The sequence below is a fragment of the Chelonoidis abingdonii genome, chromosome 9, assembly GCF_003597395.2.
Source record: "Chelonoidis abingdonii isolate Lonesome George chromosome 9, CheloAbing_2.0, whole genome shotgun sequence".
NCBI lineage: Eukaryota > Metazoa > Chordata > Testudines > Testudinidae > Chelonoidis > Chelonoidis abingdonii.
The window spans coordinates 63,480,936-63,496,046 of record NC_133777.1 but is presented as its reverse complement, the minus strand read 5'-3'; the positions used below and the strand labels follow the sequence as shown (position 1 = coordinate 63,496,046).

General features: G+C 38.0%; 1 protein-coding gene across 2 annotated transcripts in view; it reads left to right on the top strand.

The window, feature by feature from the left end:
- Nucleotides 1–12,422, top strand: part of LOC116823786 (tropomodulin-3-like) — a 50,619-nt gene extending 38,197 nt beyond the window's left edge. Inside the window, exons 7-11 of one of the 2 annotated variants that reach the window (XM_032778618.2) lie at nucleotides 1,403–1,510; nucleotides 3,391–3,534; nucleotides 6,164–6,308; nucleotides 7,597–7,666; nucleotides 9,058–12,422. In XM_032778618.2, coding sequence (XP_032634509.1) covers nucleotides 1,403–1,510; nucleotides 3,391–3,534; nucleotides 6,164–6,308; nucleotides 7,597–7,652 — 453 coding nt within the window. In that variant the 3' untranslated portion in view covers nucleotides 7,653–7,666; nucleotides 9,058–12,422. The remainder of the gene's footprint in view (nucleotides 1–1,402; nucleotides 1,511–3,390; nucleotides 3,535–6,163; nucleotides 6,309–7,596; nucleotides 7,667–9,057) is intronic. The other variant, XM_032778619.2, reaches the window with a different exon arrangement.
- Nucleotides 12,423–15,111: the final 2,689 nt, after the last annotated feature.

Here is a 15,111-nt window from a genome sequence, read left to right as displayed (position 1 = left end):
TCCCAGAGCTTTCACCCCTCACTCCTGCACCCCAGCCCTCTGCCCCAGGCTCACCCTGGAGCCCCCTCCCACATTCTGAACCCCTCAACCCCAGCTTAGAGCCTGCAACTCCTCCTGCACCGAACTCCTGTCCCAGCCAGGTGAAAGTGAGTAAGGGTGGGGGAGAGGGAGTGACGGAGGGAGGGGGGAATGGAGGGAGTGGGGTGGGGCCTCGGGGAAGGGGCAGGTTAGATCCTGAGTTGATCTTAAATTTAAAAAGTGATATTGTGCGTAAAAAGGTTGGAGACCACTGATCTAGAGCATCTCTCTAAAAATAATCTAATCTTTGTCTTGAGCTGTGTACTTCTAAAACTATCTTTGATAGGCTAATTTGTAAATGCAGCAACTTTTCCAATAAACATGTGGTATATGTGATGTCAAATCAGAAACTTTGAATTAAAATTTTTAATTAATTCTGTTCATGGAGGAGTGTTATCAATTATGGTTATTACAAACCGAGTGATGTTTGTATATAGTGTCTTATTGTGTTAGCATCTTTTATATGACGGTGGTAGTTATGGTTATTTCTAGTCATAAATTTGGCTGTCGAACTTTTAAAGAAGATTAAAATAAAATCGGGGTTTTTTTTCCCACTTATTCAGATAACTCAGAACAGAATCATAACATTTTTGGCGAGCAAAAAATAACCCAGGTTTCTTATTGCTTCCACTAAGAGCAGAAAATTGGATGGAGAATTTTGTACACTATATCAGACATAACCCCCTGCTATTATACACACCTGTAAAATATACAAATGTGTTGTACACAAAATGAGTTGCAAATTTCTTAGCAGTGTCGGACCAAAATCATTCCATTCAGTTTTAGTACACCAAACCATACTTCTGACTCTAAATTAGCAGTTGTTCCTGAATTAGTATAACAGAATAGAGTTAACTACACTTCAGTAATTGGATCTACTTTGTGTTCAGAAGTAATTTCTATTTATTTATTCCATTTTCTCATTAGTGTTTCTCAAATTGTGAAATATGAAGAACTTAATGAGATACTGATTAATATGCAGGCATTTAGTAGAATATTCAATTTGTACACTTTTTCTTGTTCTGGTAGCTTTTACAGATCAAGATATTCTAGTCTAATTCTAATGTGGTACTGGCTTGAGTACAGTAAAGATAGCATATAGGCGATTTTAAAAGGCAAAGAGTCGAGCATATGATTTTGCCCTTCATCCACATCCAAGCCTGTGCTGTGGGACTTGGTTATTGATACCAGTAAGGCAGAAGTGGTAGCCCAGTATATTTCTCTGTAGAAAGAAGATGATAATGGGGAGGAGCTGAGTAGAAAATATTCATTGTAATGGACATAATGTAATGTACAAAACATATATTTTATTTTTTAATTCAAGAACATCCCAATTCCAACATTGAAAGAATTTGCTAAGGCTTTGGAAACCAACACCCATGTGAAGAGTTTCAGCCTTGCAGCCACTCGAAGCAATGACCCTGTTGCTGTTGTAAGTAGGCTCTTGTGGGTTGGGAAGTGGGGTTGATTTGAACTGCAAGCTGTTTAAACCTCCTGGTATTCCAGAGGATGGAAAACAATTTTTTCCCTTTACCACCCTGAAGTTAAAGAAGCTTTCTGAAAGCACCTTCTAGAGACACAAGGTGGGAGAGATAATATCTTTTATTGGACCAACTTCTCCAGTAAAAGATACTGCCTCACCTACCTTGTCTCTCTGAAAGTCTGGGACTGACACCGCTACAGCAACACTGCGTTAAAACTGCTAGGTGGATGGGAAGTGGTTTTTCAACTCTTTCATTCTAGACCACTTTGTGAGAGAGCCTCATGTGGACCTACTTCCCTCCCAACACCAGTCCACCACTGCTTAGTTGTCAGTTTCATTCCCTGAACCTGTGGTGTATGCAGGCCTCAGTTTGAAGAACTGTTGTGTTAAGATGTCACAGTTCAGGTCATTCCTCCTCTTTGGTCCAGCAAAAGCCTCCACTTTAGGGTTCAGGCTCCCCTGGATGTCATCTCTCTTGAGAGGAGACACACATCGTATTCCTTTTTAACCGGAGTATTTCCAAGCTGCATATACATCTGACTATACTGGGATATCCCAGGAAGAGACTCTGGCTAAGCAGGCCTGCTTTCTTTCTCTTCAGGAACAATTATAAGGTACCATACAGCACTTCCAGTGCAAGCCTATTTTATCCTTAAGGTAAAAGCACTACAGAGAAGATTTATTAAAAACAAATAAAGAATCTACACGCATGCTAATAAGCTTACCAAGATCACCCCTTCCAACATGGACTATTGCAGGAGCAGTCCTTCAGAACCTTACCCAAGTGGTTTCCTTGTGGTTTCAACATTCATCACAGCTTCAACTCAGAACAAGCACACAGTCTTATGGGGCCTTAGTAGGACTTTCCAACTCTTCACTAAGGATTTGGGACTCCCATGGGCCAGCAGTCCTGTCCATTTCCTGGGTCTGGAAGAAGGCCTTTCCATGCTATTTGTCCAAAAAACATTTATTTGTCTGTCTGGTCCCTGGAGAATCCAGTTTGAACTAGTATGTGCCTACTTCTGGGAGGACGTGGCTTCCAAGGGCTGATAACTGGAGGAATTACATTAACATCCCCCTCTTCCTAGAGGACTTGCACACAATTCCACAATAACACATACACAACTTCATTTGTAATACAATGGACGCTGAAGGTCCTAATTCACTACAGTTTAACTTAATGTAATAAAATGTTTTGACCTTATTGAAATTCTGTTTCAATTTTTTCTACTTGAAATTTTGTCAAAATAAATGATTCCCATGGAAAGTTTAATTTTGACAAAATGGCATTTTCCAACCAGTTCTAATTACATGTACTTTATTCAGTATTGGTGACTAAAAGCAGGTCTCTTGTATTTTATATGATCAAATGGGCAGAGATTATTAGTATTTTGGAAATCAAATCTCCTGGCTCTACATCACTCAAATCTAATTCACCTGCTAGCAAACAAGAAGTCAGTTATTTTTTAATCTTTAGCATTGTGTGCCGAGAGGTTTTCTGCAAAGGCGTATAAAGTGGATTTGGGCCAATGTGCTAATTAGAGACAATTTATATTCAGTGAAGGTTTTTAGTTTGCAACAAGTGTAAGATGCAGGCTCTTTTTTAATTGTGTAGTTTGCATTGGAAAAAGCTGATTAAAGATTCTCTCCCCAGTCTCAAATGAACGATGAAAGGCTGTGAAATTACATTAAGAACCTATAAAGTATTGCTGATTTTGGGCCATGTCTGCAGATGATGTAAATTAGTATAGCTCCATTGGTCCTGTATGTTAAGTTTACTGTAGTACAATTTGCTATTTAATTTTCATTACTTTTTCCTGCTTTTCAAGGCTTTTGCAGATATGCTGAGAGTGAACAAAAATTTGAAAAGTCTAAATATAGAATCAAATTTCATCACTGGGGTTGGCATTATGGCACTGGTTGATGCACTAAAAGAGAATGAAACCCTGTCAGAGGTCAGAATCGATAACCAGGTGAGCAAAGCTGTAATAGGATTATAGCTGAATTGTGCTCTCACTCTATCTACTCTAACAGACTGATCCATCCACCTTTGAGAAAACAGCTGCTGATTTACGACATTTTCAAAAATATTTTAATTAAAAACAAAACAGTTTTTTATCTATGTAAATGTTAGTCTCTTCCTATGCTTTCCTCTTCTGGACACTTCCATCCATTGAAGAAGGCAGACTAAATGCCTCTTGGGAAATGACGGGCTGCTTGTTTCATCACTTATTCATTAATTTTTATCATTCAGATCGGTTCCCAAGCAAGTAGTGGGGATATTGAAAATGAAGAATTAGGATTTAAAATAGAGCAAGAAGAGATGAACCCATGAAAAATAAATGTTCTATTTCTATGTAGTTTATATGGTGATTAAGGATGGGGGAAGAGAAAAATAGTATGTATACATTAATTTATGTACAATATTTTAAAAACCTTAACTATCTGGTGGAGATCACAGCTGGCTAGGTGGAAATCCTCCTGACCACCCAAAATGAAAAGATTAAAAGGAGGGATGAAAAAAATCAACAATATTTAAAGTAGCTGAGAGATGCCTTTTAAAACACAGGATGAAATAGAAGGCTGGGCTGGACAAGTATTATTATGTCACACAGCTTCCCTCTCTACCTTCCAGTAGGGTGGGGCCTGGTCTACACTACTCTGTTAAACCGATTTTAACAGCGTTAAATCGATTTAACGCTGTACCCGTCCACACTACACTGCTCTTTATATCGATTTAAAGGGCTCTTTAAATTGATTTCTGTACTCCTACAAAACGAGAGGAGTAACGCTAAAATCGATATTACTATATCAGATTAGGGTTAGTGTCGATGCAAATCGACGTTATTGGCCTCATTATTTTACAGTAGCTACCCACAGCGCACCGCTCCAGAAATCGACGCTAGCCTCGGACCATGGACACACACCACCAAATTAATGTGCCTAGTGTGGACGCGCACAATCGACTTTATAATATCTGTTTTATAAAATCGGTTTAAGCTAATTCGAATTTATCCTGTAGTGTAGACGTAGCCTGGGTCAGGATACTTTAGAGAGCCATTCCACTGCATGGGATATAGAGTGCACAAGTCAATGCCTGTTCTTAACGTGTTAGCTGGTCAGCGTGAGCACTGGCAGGAGGGGAGAGGAAATCTGTGGTTCACTCTGACCAGCTAAGACATGTTCAAATACAACGTGCCATGTCTAGCCTAGGGTTTTTAAATGTTTGCTAATGTATTTTAAAACTAGACCTTTTTAATCCTTGTCTAGAGAGAGCCTCAGATGTCAGAGCAAGAGATGGGGCTTATTCCCGTTCTGAGGGAGAATTCTCTAGGGACTCTTAAGCCTCTCCAGAACAGGTTACCTAAGGAGGTTCTGGAATCCCTATCATTTGAGGTTTTTTAAGAACAGGTTAGACAAGCTCCTGTCAGGGATGGTCTGTGTGTGGTGGGGGCATTGGACTAGATGACCTGTTAAGGTCCCTTGCAGCCCTACATTTCTATGATTTTTATATAGTTATAGTTCTGTTCATTTAAGAATAGACTTCCCTTTTGGGTGACTGCTGGGCTTGACATTCTCAAGTGAGGAGCATGGAAAATTTAGGTTAACTGCTCTGTAGATTCCATTGCTTGGAATAAAAACAAAATATTCTTAAATATTTAGTTTAAGATGCTGCTGATGTATTTTAAAATGAGTAAACTAGCTTGTTTAACTAATAAGCAGTATAAAGACTTTAACTGTAGAGTATATTCTGCAGTTTCTTTGTGAAAAGAGTCCATGTGCCTAGGCAGTCTCGTAATTGAAACATGTTACTACAACAGAAAAACATAATTTGATATGTGCATCTTTTTTGCATCTTACTGGAAGTAGTCAGTCTTTTTACTTCTTAAAATTTTGTTGACATACTTTTTTGCCAGATTCACTTAGTGTTCTAACTAAACACTGCGAGATTCTGGTTATTACATAGAATTTGTTAAACAACTGATTGCTCTTACTCTGTGGTGGCAGAGGGGGAGAACTTGCTTTTAATGGGTGAGTCTACATAAACCCCTTTAACTGAACTCTCATGCTGGGTTGAGTAAATTTTTTCTGCTCCATTTTACCTTTACAATGTTAGTCTAGCAGGTCCAGAAATGTCTCTAGCTACTAGTATCTTACTAGATGCTACAGACTTGAAAGCCCCAGAATGCTACCCTGTTTGCTGTGCTCCAGGATGCACAGTACCTTTTAGGAAACTCAAGAGTGTGGGGAAACTTGCAAGAGTGCCATCATTAGGGCCAGCAGATAGGCCTCAGACAATAAAATATAGAGGGAGCCAACAACTGGAAGGAAAAGAAAGGTGTATAACTAACTGAGGGGTATGAGGATGAGGAGCTTCATAAGTTTGATTTAAAATTCAAATAGGTATCCACTTGAAATTGATGCCAAGTTAATTTGGTGATTGGTGCTTAAAACAGAGACCGACCTGTAGTCTGAACTTGTCATGTCTTTCAAATCAGTAGATGTGAAGAGGACTACTTGTCACCTAAGTATACTAAAAATATTCTAGATTTTTGTAGTAAATGAATATGAATATATTGAAGTTGTAATGTTTGTTAACAGAGGCAGCAGTTGGGAACACCTGTAGAAATGGAAATTGCCAAAATGCTTGAGGAGAACACAAATATCCTTAAATTTGGATACCATTTCACACAACAGGGACCGCGAACCAAGGCAGCTGCAGCTATCACAAAAAATAATGATTTGGGTAAGACCTCTCTGGTAGACTGTTGAATGAGCTAATGGCACAGATAGTGTGTTTGCTTTGTGTTTTAATTATGACATGTCCCTGGATACACACATAACTCTATTCCAGTTTTCTCCTTTACTTTGAGTCCTACTCTCCTACTTTTTTTTCCCTCTCTTAATTTCCCTCTTTTATTCAGTTTTCAGACTCTCCAGGCTCGAGTCCTGGATTCTTCAGTATTCTCTAAAACTAGAAAAAATTAAAAATTCCAGACAAGACATAAACAGAACATGCCTTATAGTTTCATATGCATTTGGCTTTGCCCTGGATAAGATTCAGTATTTCTTTAAAGGATAGATTGAAATAACTAATTTTAAAAAAATCAACTTTCCTTGTCTCTTCTGGAAAGTGTTAGCTCCTGGATTCCAAAAGGATGAAGAGTGCTTCTGATGGTGGCTTTATTCTGACATGCAAAATAGGAAAAATGAATAAGAACCCTGTTACTTGATCATCCAAACCCATGGACTTGGGATAGTGGATAGTTGCCTAATTTCAAGTAAAGGGCATATCCCCTATCTTGCAGCTACTGTGAACTAGGAGGCCAGTGCAGAGACTAAATTAATCCCTGTTGCCAGGGTTCCAGGACTCATCACCACAGATGTGGCTAACTGAATGAGGCAGCTTAGTTATGAACATAATGTAAGAACTCAGGTAATGCATTATATATACCTACACTAAAGCCTCCAGCTAAATAACAATAATTAAATTTCCCACATTAAATAGAATTACCTTTTTTACTTTTTTTTTTCCTCCTTACTAAGTGGTTCCTCTTTCTAGTTACGCACCCACACCCCATAGTTCAGGAGGGGTATCTCTTCAGGACGGGAAGTGGGGCAGGTGCTTGCCAGCGTAGTTTCCAAGGGTCCCAAAAAACTTAGTGAGGGACCTATTGAGAGCAGAGGCCTGAGATTTCAGAGGCTGGTGATAGGATCCAGGGGCTCCCATAGAGGAAAGCTGTCTGTGGGGAAGATGAGCAGCTGTGAAAGGCCAGGGAGAGAGGAAAGGAGGAAAGATATCATTTGAAGGGAGCATGAAGGCATGTGACATACTACATAGCTACCTCTGAAATGGCCTACATTTGAGAACAATTGACTTGATCTTTTCTCTTGTGTCATCATATTTCAAGTGCTTCTCTGCTAGTTGTGAACTTTCCTGTTTTTTCACCAGTTGTGATTTTAGCATTTAATTGCTGAAAATCTATTTCTGTGTTTTCTATTGATATCTTGCCTTTTTTTTCTTGCTTTCTTAGTCTGGAGTATACGAGTAAAATTTTCTGCAAAAGCCTTTTCATCTCTCCAGCCCTGAAGCTACAGAGACAGGTTATTGTGAATACCCAGTTGGGTATTGAGCACTGAAACTGAAATGTTTAGTCTCACATCACTGTCTTTGTACGTTTCTTCTGACAAATTTTCTGCACCTTTTCTCCTCATGTTTCTCTCATGCTGTCCTGCACCCCTGTTCTTGTTTCTTGAAACCCTGTGTCAGTTTATTTCTAACTGCATGATTGGACTACAGTGAGAAGGCCCAGCAGTATGAACCACTTCATCTACTTTTGAGATCAAACTAAAAAAAATGGAGATGAATGTGAGAGAGCCTAAGAATGCAACAGTTTAAATATTTGTAGGTTACTTTTTAAATGAGTAGTACATTTTAGACTTTGATGGTAGGTCTCTGTAAGTACTAAAACTTGTAAACTCCATATTCGAGCATCAGTGGAGTATCTTTTCTAGCAGTGAAAAATGATTATTTCACTCTGATTTTACAATATAGCATTAAAATTTTTCAGTTCATTTATTTGAACCAAAGCGGAAGACAGACAACTTGATTTATATAAAACTGTAACAGATACATTTATATTTTTAATATATCGTGATTAAGTATTTAAACCACTGTTAATATTTGGTTTGTTTTCTGCAAATATATAGTAACTTCTAATTTTAAAAAAATAATGTGGAGACATCCCATCTAACCTGAGGCTTTTAAAACTTTTAATCTACTTTCAAATCCACTGTATCTACTCAAAAAGGAGAAGTTAATTTGATCAGGAAAGAGAAAATGCAAGACAAACTGATTATTTCACTTATACGCTACTTTAAACATTAAGCGTACTCCAATCATTCAGTCAGTGCTGCCTATTCTTTAACTGTAAATAGCATGTGAGTTTTAGTAACTTTATTCACCAATCTTTTGTTCGTCCCTTGTGTAATTTATTGTTTTAAGAGATCTGAAAATTTATTCGCTCTGATAATGGACTGAAGATTATCAGATTACTGAACATGTGTTAATATTGTAAAGTTTTTTGCCAAGTCTTAGAGTGTTCTGAAGCTTTTGTATATTCCTAATTAGAACAATAATTAAGCACAGTGCTAGAGAATGGTACACATGAAGTCAAGAATAACTGTTGAATCTGCTCATCAAATTTCAAGTGAGATGACATTATTATACTCTAATTCTTACCATATAAATATTAAATTGTTCATGAGTATCGAAATAAGGTATTCAGAGTTGCTAATAAGCAAATTTGAAATGATGAATAGTGCTAAATATTAATCAACTGTTTGTTTGGCATGAAATTTTCCATAGCTGAAAGAATTGTAGTTTAAAAGGTTAACTACTACTAATTGTCCTGTTAGCTGTTGAGATATTGTGGAGATCTTTAGACAATTATTACAAATTTATAATTGTATTTTCTCTTTTGTTATGGACACAGTTCGCAAGAGAAGGGTTGAAGGAGACAACCAGTAAACCTTGCTGCTGCTAGAATTGCATTGTGTGGAGATTTCAAAGGTCCTCAAGGCGCATCTGCTCATCATGGGTGTTGGCAATCTCAGACTTCATTTACTTGGGTAGAAGGGAAAAGACTGGAAACCCCATTCCTTTTTAGTAAAGTTATATTTAGATCTGTGTGGAATGCATCACCTATTTCAATTTGAGACATAGTAACTGCACCAGACTTTGCAAGGTCAGATTTTTTTTTAGAACGTTTTTGTATTCCAGACTTTAGCTATACTTTCCACTAAAGTAATGTAAATTTTGAAATCAGTGGAGTAGTTGTCTGTATTCAAAGGATGATACATGAAGGGATCAATGGGCAAACAATGGAGTATATTTCTGATAGGAAAGCTGGAGATGGTTATTTAAATGGAGGGATTTGTATATTTTTGAGAACAATGTTTTAGAGAAAAGGGATTCTTCACACAGAACAATTGGACTCTTATTTTGTAGCTGTTAGTTCAGCCTTCTTGTTCCTATACACTGAACATAAATCTTTCACAGCTGTTAAAGTTGCAGTCCTTCCTTTTTATCTTGATTGGCTAATATGCTTTCCTGATACTTTGATAAAGCTCAAAAGTCATCCCTTTTCTGATGAAAACATGAATTGAATAAGGGCTGTTTCTGCTCTCCAGTACATTTGGAGGAGAACTAATTAAAAGATGAGGGTGGATGTCTTGAAAAATCAACATCTGTACTTAACAAAAAAAAGCTTCCAAAGTAGCTTACATTTCTGAGTATTCTAAAAGACTGTACTTTATTCTGATGTGTTTAAACTGGACATCTTTAGATTGATTTAGTATGTTCATCAGCATTGTTTTAGATTATATTCTTGTATAAAAATGTATATCTAAATATCTTAAATGACATAGGAATTTTCTAGCAGTAGTGAACATGCATTCTTTAAGAAATGCTGGTAGTGTGTATAGGAAAAGCAGCCTTGTGCAGCTCTGAAATGATATACGTAATCTTCTGTGGCAGATTGCAACTGATAAATTTTGTTAAACTAAAAACAGCAGTCAACCATACTTCCTGTGAAATAGTGACCACTGTACGAGACGGATCTTTACCTTCCACTCTGACAAAGGGTCCTCTTGTTCCATCATCACAACATGTTATGCAGAAACTTAACAAATGTAGTGTCTAATCTGCATTGGGTAGTAGATTCATGCTGTTATTCCAAGCCATTTATTTTAAAGAGAAATATTTAGAGCTCTGTAGCTAGGAAAACAAATTAGCGAACAAGTCACTTCAGTTTCTGTACATAACAGCTGTGGACTCTTTTGTAATATTGCGAAACTTTAGGTTTTATTTTCATTGTGCTGTTTTTGAATTGCACTATATTTGATTGCGCAGTGCTGACCATTAGACCATAACAGAAGTAAAAGCATATTCTAAGGAATTGGACAGTCTATTTACAGTGACTTATATAATTCAACTGTCTTAACTGTCCAGTGTCTATAAAATGAACATAAATACGGTAAGTTTTTTTTTAAAAGCCATGTATAGGTGATGTGGAGAAAAATGAGATTTTTGCATCATGCTGTTCATAGAGTTTTACAATGTACAAATTTTTCTTTAGAATAATTCCCTATTATTGTGCCCACTTCTACGCTACCACAAATCACGTTTTAGGTCTTTAAAAAATCCAGACTTCATTCTTAAAATGAATTCAAATTTTATAGGAAGTACACAACAACTTTTAAACTATAGTACCTTCAATGAAGATATAAATAATTAGGTTTTACAAGGGTGGAAAGATGAATTATCATTTAAAAATTGGGAATGTAGTGGTTAATTCTGAATAAACATCAGAGTGTTATGGCCTAAAAGGCATTGATATAACCATGTAAAAATGAAAGGAAGTTGGAATGAATTCTGTTGAAAAACCAAAGATTTCCTGCACTGCACATTTTTGAATGAACAGAGATATGATATTGTTAGTCATAAAAAAAGACTCCTTTTGCCTTTGGTTTACAATATTTAAATTTTTTACATAATTTAAGCAGACTTTGTTGTGAGAATGCTATCCTAAAGTTCAAGTTCTTATATATTTGCATGCAAAAATACATTAAAAGCTAAGCATCTTTTCAAGAGATGGTGCTATACCTGTGTGGCCAAAGCATGGTATACATGTATTAAGGTATCTGAAACTATTTTACAGTGCCTAATGTTTAAAACACCAAGGAATCATTTTGTGTCAAATATGCAGGCTGTAAAACCTTCTCTTCCTTCTGTTGTCAAAGGGTTGCATATTTATAAAATCTAATTTTTGTCATATCTGTTTGATCAGCCTCTAGACAAATTAGCCAGTTACTTTATATTTGTAATTGAAGATAGAGGAGGAAAATGAAAGGCAATGAGGTGAGGGGGGGGAATTGATAAGGAAAACCTTTTTTTTTCTTCTCTACGCTAATTGTTTGAATTATGTCTGGCCCATCAGTGGCATAAGTGGAAATCAATGGTTGGTTGAAGACTTGTAGTGGTCAGGAGTCCTGTCACAGTTGAAAGTAATGGGCATCTTTGCTCCAGATCCTTAATAGCATAGCACCAGTGAAGTAAATTAAGTAGCTCTGTTGTGGATGGCTGAGGCTAGACACATGGTGGCAACCTTAGCAGAGAAATTAGACAGAATGGACATGGAGAATTAGCCATAGAGATTCGTCCCTCCAAGTTAGGTTTGAGGCACATTTGGCAGGGCAGTATGAAGACACTTTAATAATTGCTGCCTGTGATTTACCTTGTGTGGATAAATGAAGGAATCCAGAGCTGTCAAATACCATAATCAAACTCAGCAAGGAAAGCTGACATTTTGATTTACTGGCTTCAAATATATAGTAAGGTCTTGGATATGATGAGCTCATATTTTATGGGTGGTATTACTTTAGCAATAAATTACTATAAAAACCAGGCTGCTTTCCCAAAAGAGGTGGTGATTATGTGCTTTTTTTAGTCTGTAATTGATTCATGGTTAATTCACTTTTTTTTTTAAAATATGCACTAAATCTGGAAAATCAAGTAACCACACATTTTGTTGATAGTTTTGGGTTCCATTCTTAATACACAGAATCATAGATTGAATATGTTTCCCAAACATTCTGTAAATTTCTCTACTTACAGTTATACTCTAGAGAAATGTCATCATCTCCACAGCTTTTTATATGAATATGCTGTTTGTAAGCTATGAATTACAGAGTCTGTTAAGTTTAAGTTTCCGTTGAGGAAACATGAATTGAGTATTTTAGCATATCAGCACTGTATGCTGTCAAGCTGTATTACATTAAAAATTCTGAAACCTCAAAATATTATTTGTTTGGTTTTTTTAACAGAACACTAATTTAGTAGAAAGGTGAAGCTGGCGTATACTTCAGGCTCCTGCTTGTACCTTTGCCATTGGGAATGCTTATGCCCAAACGGCTCTTCTGGGAGTCAACACCTGTCATTGGCTATAATTTGATTTTCACATGGGAAAAATGTTAGCTTAGCATACGGCAGAAAATAACAAATAGTGGAAACTGCTGTTGTCAGCTCAGTTCCATGCTCGCAGCCATTTAAGCCAATGGACTAGGTTAGTTTTAGCTTCTGCTGGGATAATGTAGACTGCAGGTTCCTGGCAACACAAATCTGCAGCTTTGCTTGGGGAACAAACTGTACTCTCTCTCTCTCTGCCTTGGGGATCTTTAGAACTGTGGGCTGTGCTAGACAACAAATGGAGCTTGGCCTGGGACAATACAGGATCTAGGAACCCAAGATATGCAGTATTTTCGGTACATCCCCTAGGAATCTCTGCTGGCAGGCTTCTGTGGATCCCCAGCAAAACTCCCTCTCCAGGACAGCTGCCCTCTTAGACATGATGGAATCAGAATTTCCAATCCTGCACCAACAGGGGTAACTCTAACCCAGGAGTATCTGCTAAAATATAATCTATGAAAGTCCAAATAATTAAAAAGCAGTCTGTTCCATAAACCTGTAGTCTTGTATAGAACTCATGGGAACGCTTTGGCAGTCTTTGTTGGGATCATTTCATAAAAGCAAATTGGGTAATAGGTCCATTAAATATGGTCTCAAGAGACACTACGTATGTTCCAAAATTAATACTTGGAAATATCTGTCTGTTTTCCAATCAAATTTCCTTTGAATGCTTAAGAGTCATATTAATAGACCTATTACATAATTTTGCCCATTAAAAGGACACGGTGTCTTTGAATTTCTCCTCATATAGAGTAGTGGGTAATACCTCTCATGAGTTACATTTCTAATACTTTCCACTTCATCAGTGCTCAGGCCTTGAGAAGTATACCAGACACCTAGCCAGGAATAGACTGGAAAAATTTGTGAGAAAAAGGGCGCTATCAACAAATACTCTGGTGACCCAGTCTCCTTCCCCATCTCCATCCTTAAACAGCTGCTAGAGTCCTACCACAGGCCTGTCCTAGGCCCTACTTGTGAGGGGGAATTCTCTCACATCAACTACTTAATACATTCAACAGCTGGGGATGGTGGCTTTCAAAGTGAAAAACACTCTCTGCCGCCTGTCCAGGAGTGCTCAATCTTTATTGTCTGGGTGATGGAAGTAGGTAGATGGTCTCTTCCACACCTCACCCTAGCCTCATCCTCAAGTGTTTGTATCCTTCTGCCTCCTGAATAGCTCCTGCTTTATGCTGCTGCCACACTTGATTTCAAAGCAGCAATGGGTTGAAACAGACTGAAATCTATTGCTTCATGTCAGTTTCACTGGCACCCAGAGGCTTCCGAATAATAGCAGTGAAGGGAACCTGAGGCCAGGTCTTACCATAGTAAATCATTCTAAGTTATGCTGCTTCAGTTACGTGAATATGCTCTCCCGCTGTGACTTCCCTTACTCTTCTCGGAGACGTGGAGTACAGAAACCAACAGGACAGCACTCTATCTATTTAGCATGTCTTCACCACACCTGCTAAAGAAATGCTGATTTAGCTCCGTAGTGAAGACATGGCCTGAATCTCATCAATTTCATTCTTCTGTGCTTGGGAAAAAACTACGAGCTTATAGAGACGCACTGGGCTGTCTGCAGGCCTGGGGCAGACAGCACTATAGCAGGTCCCATTTGGAAAATTATCTTCATTACAATGGGGGTTAGAAATTTAACTTTTTTTAATGAAAGCTCAAATTCGGCAAGAAGGTACTTAGGGTATGGCTACACTTGGAAATGTGCAGCGCTGGAAGTTATAGCTGTGTTCGTACAGCTGTGTAGGAACAGCGCTGCAGTGTGGCCACACTCACAGCTACCAGGTGGCCACATTTGCAGCAGTTGCAGCCGCTGTTGGAGTGGTGCATGTGGCAGCTATCCCACAGAGCACCCCTGTGTCCCATTTTGGCACTGGTTGGGTTGTGGGAAGGGACAGTCATTCCGCTTCCTGTCCCAACGCCCCGTGGTGCATCGCTCCACATCCCAGCAGTTTGGTGCCATTGTGAGTCTGCAGCGTGGTTTCTGTTAGAAATGGAGCCCGAGCTGCTGAGGACTTTGCTGATGAATGTTGCCAGCACATCACGTTTGGCAGTTGAGCTATTCCTTCAGCTCCAAAGTGACAGTGAAATATATGAAAAGCAGAATTTGTTTATACCTTTTCAAAAGGTTGAATGTTTCTGAGAAAAGCATACTAAGCTTCCACAACAAAAAGTACAGTATCTCAGCAGCTTTGTTCCAAGCAATTTATAAAAGGATTAGTAAGTGTCATGGGGGAATTTCAGCATAAAATTACATAAATGTTAAATGTCTCAGTAACAAAGCAAGAGAAGAAAATGGACAGAAAATCAGGGTAAATCTGAAAAGAGCAACCAGCCCATTCTCTGCTGTCTGTTTAAATGTATCTAGTAAACTGGAAAATCCCAGCTTTTTGGCTGTTACAGTTCATAACTACAACTGGAGCCAAGCAGACAATTTGCAGCAGCACCTGGCCAATTTAAATCTAAATTTACTCTCTCTTCCTCTCCCCCAGATTTCCTCTTTCCA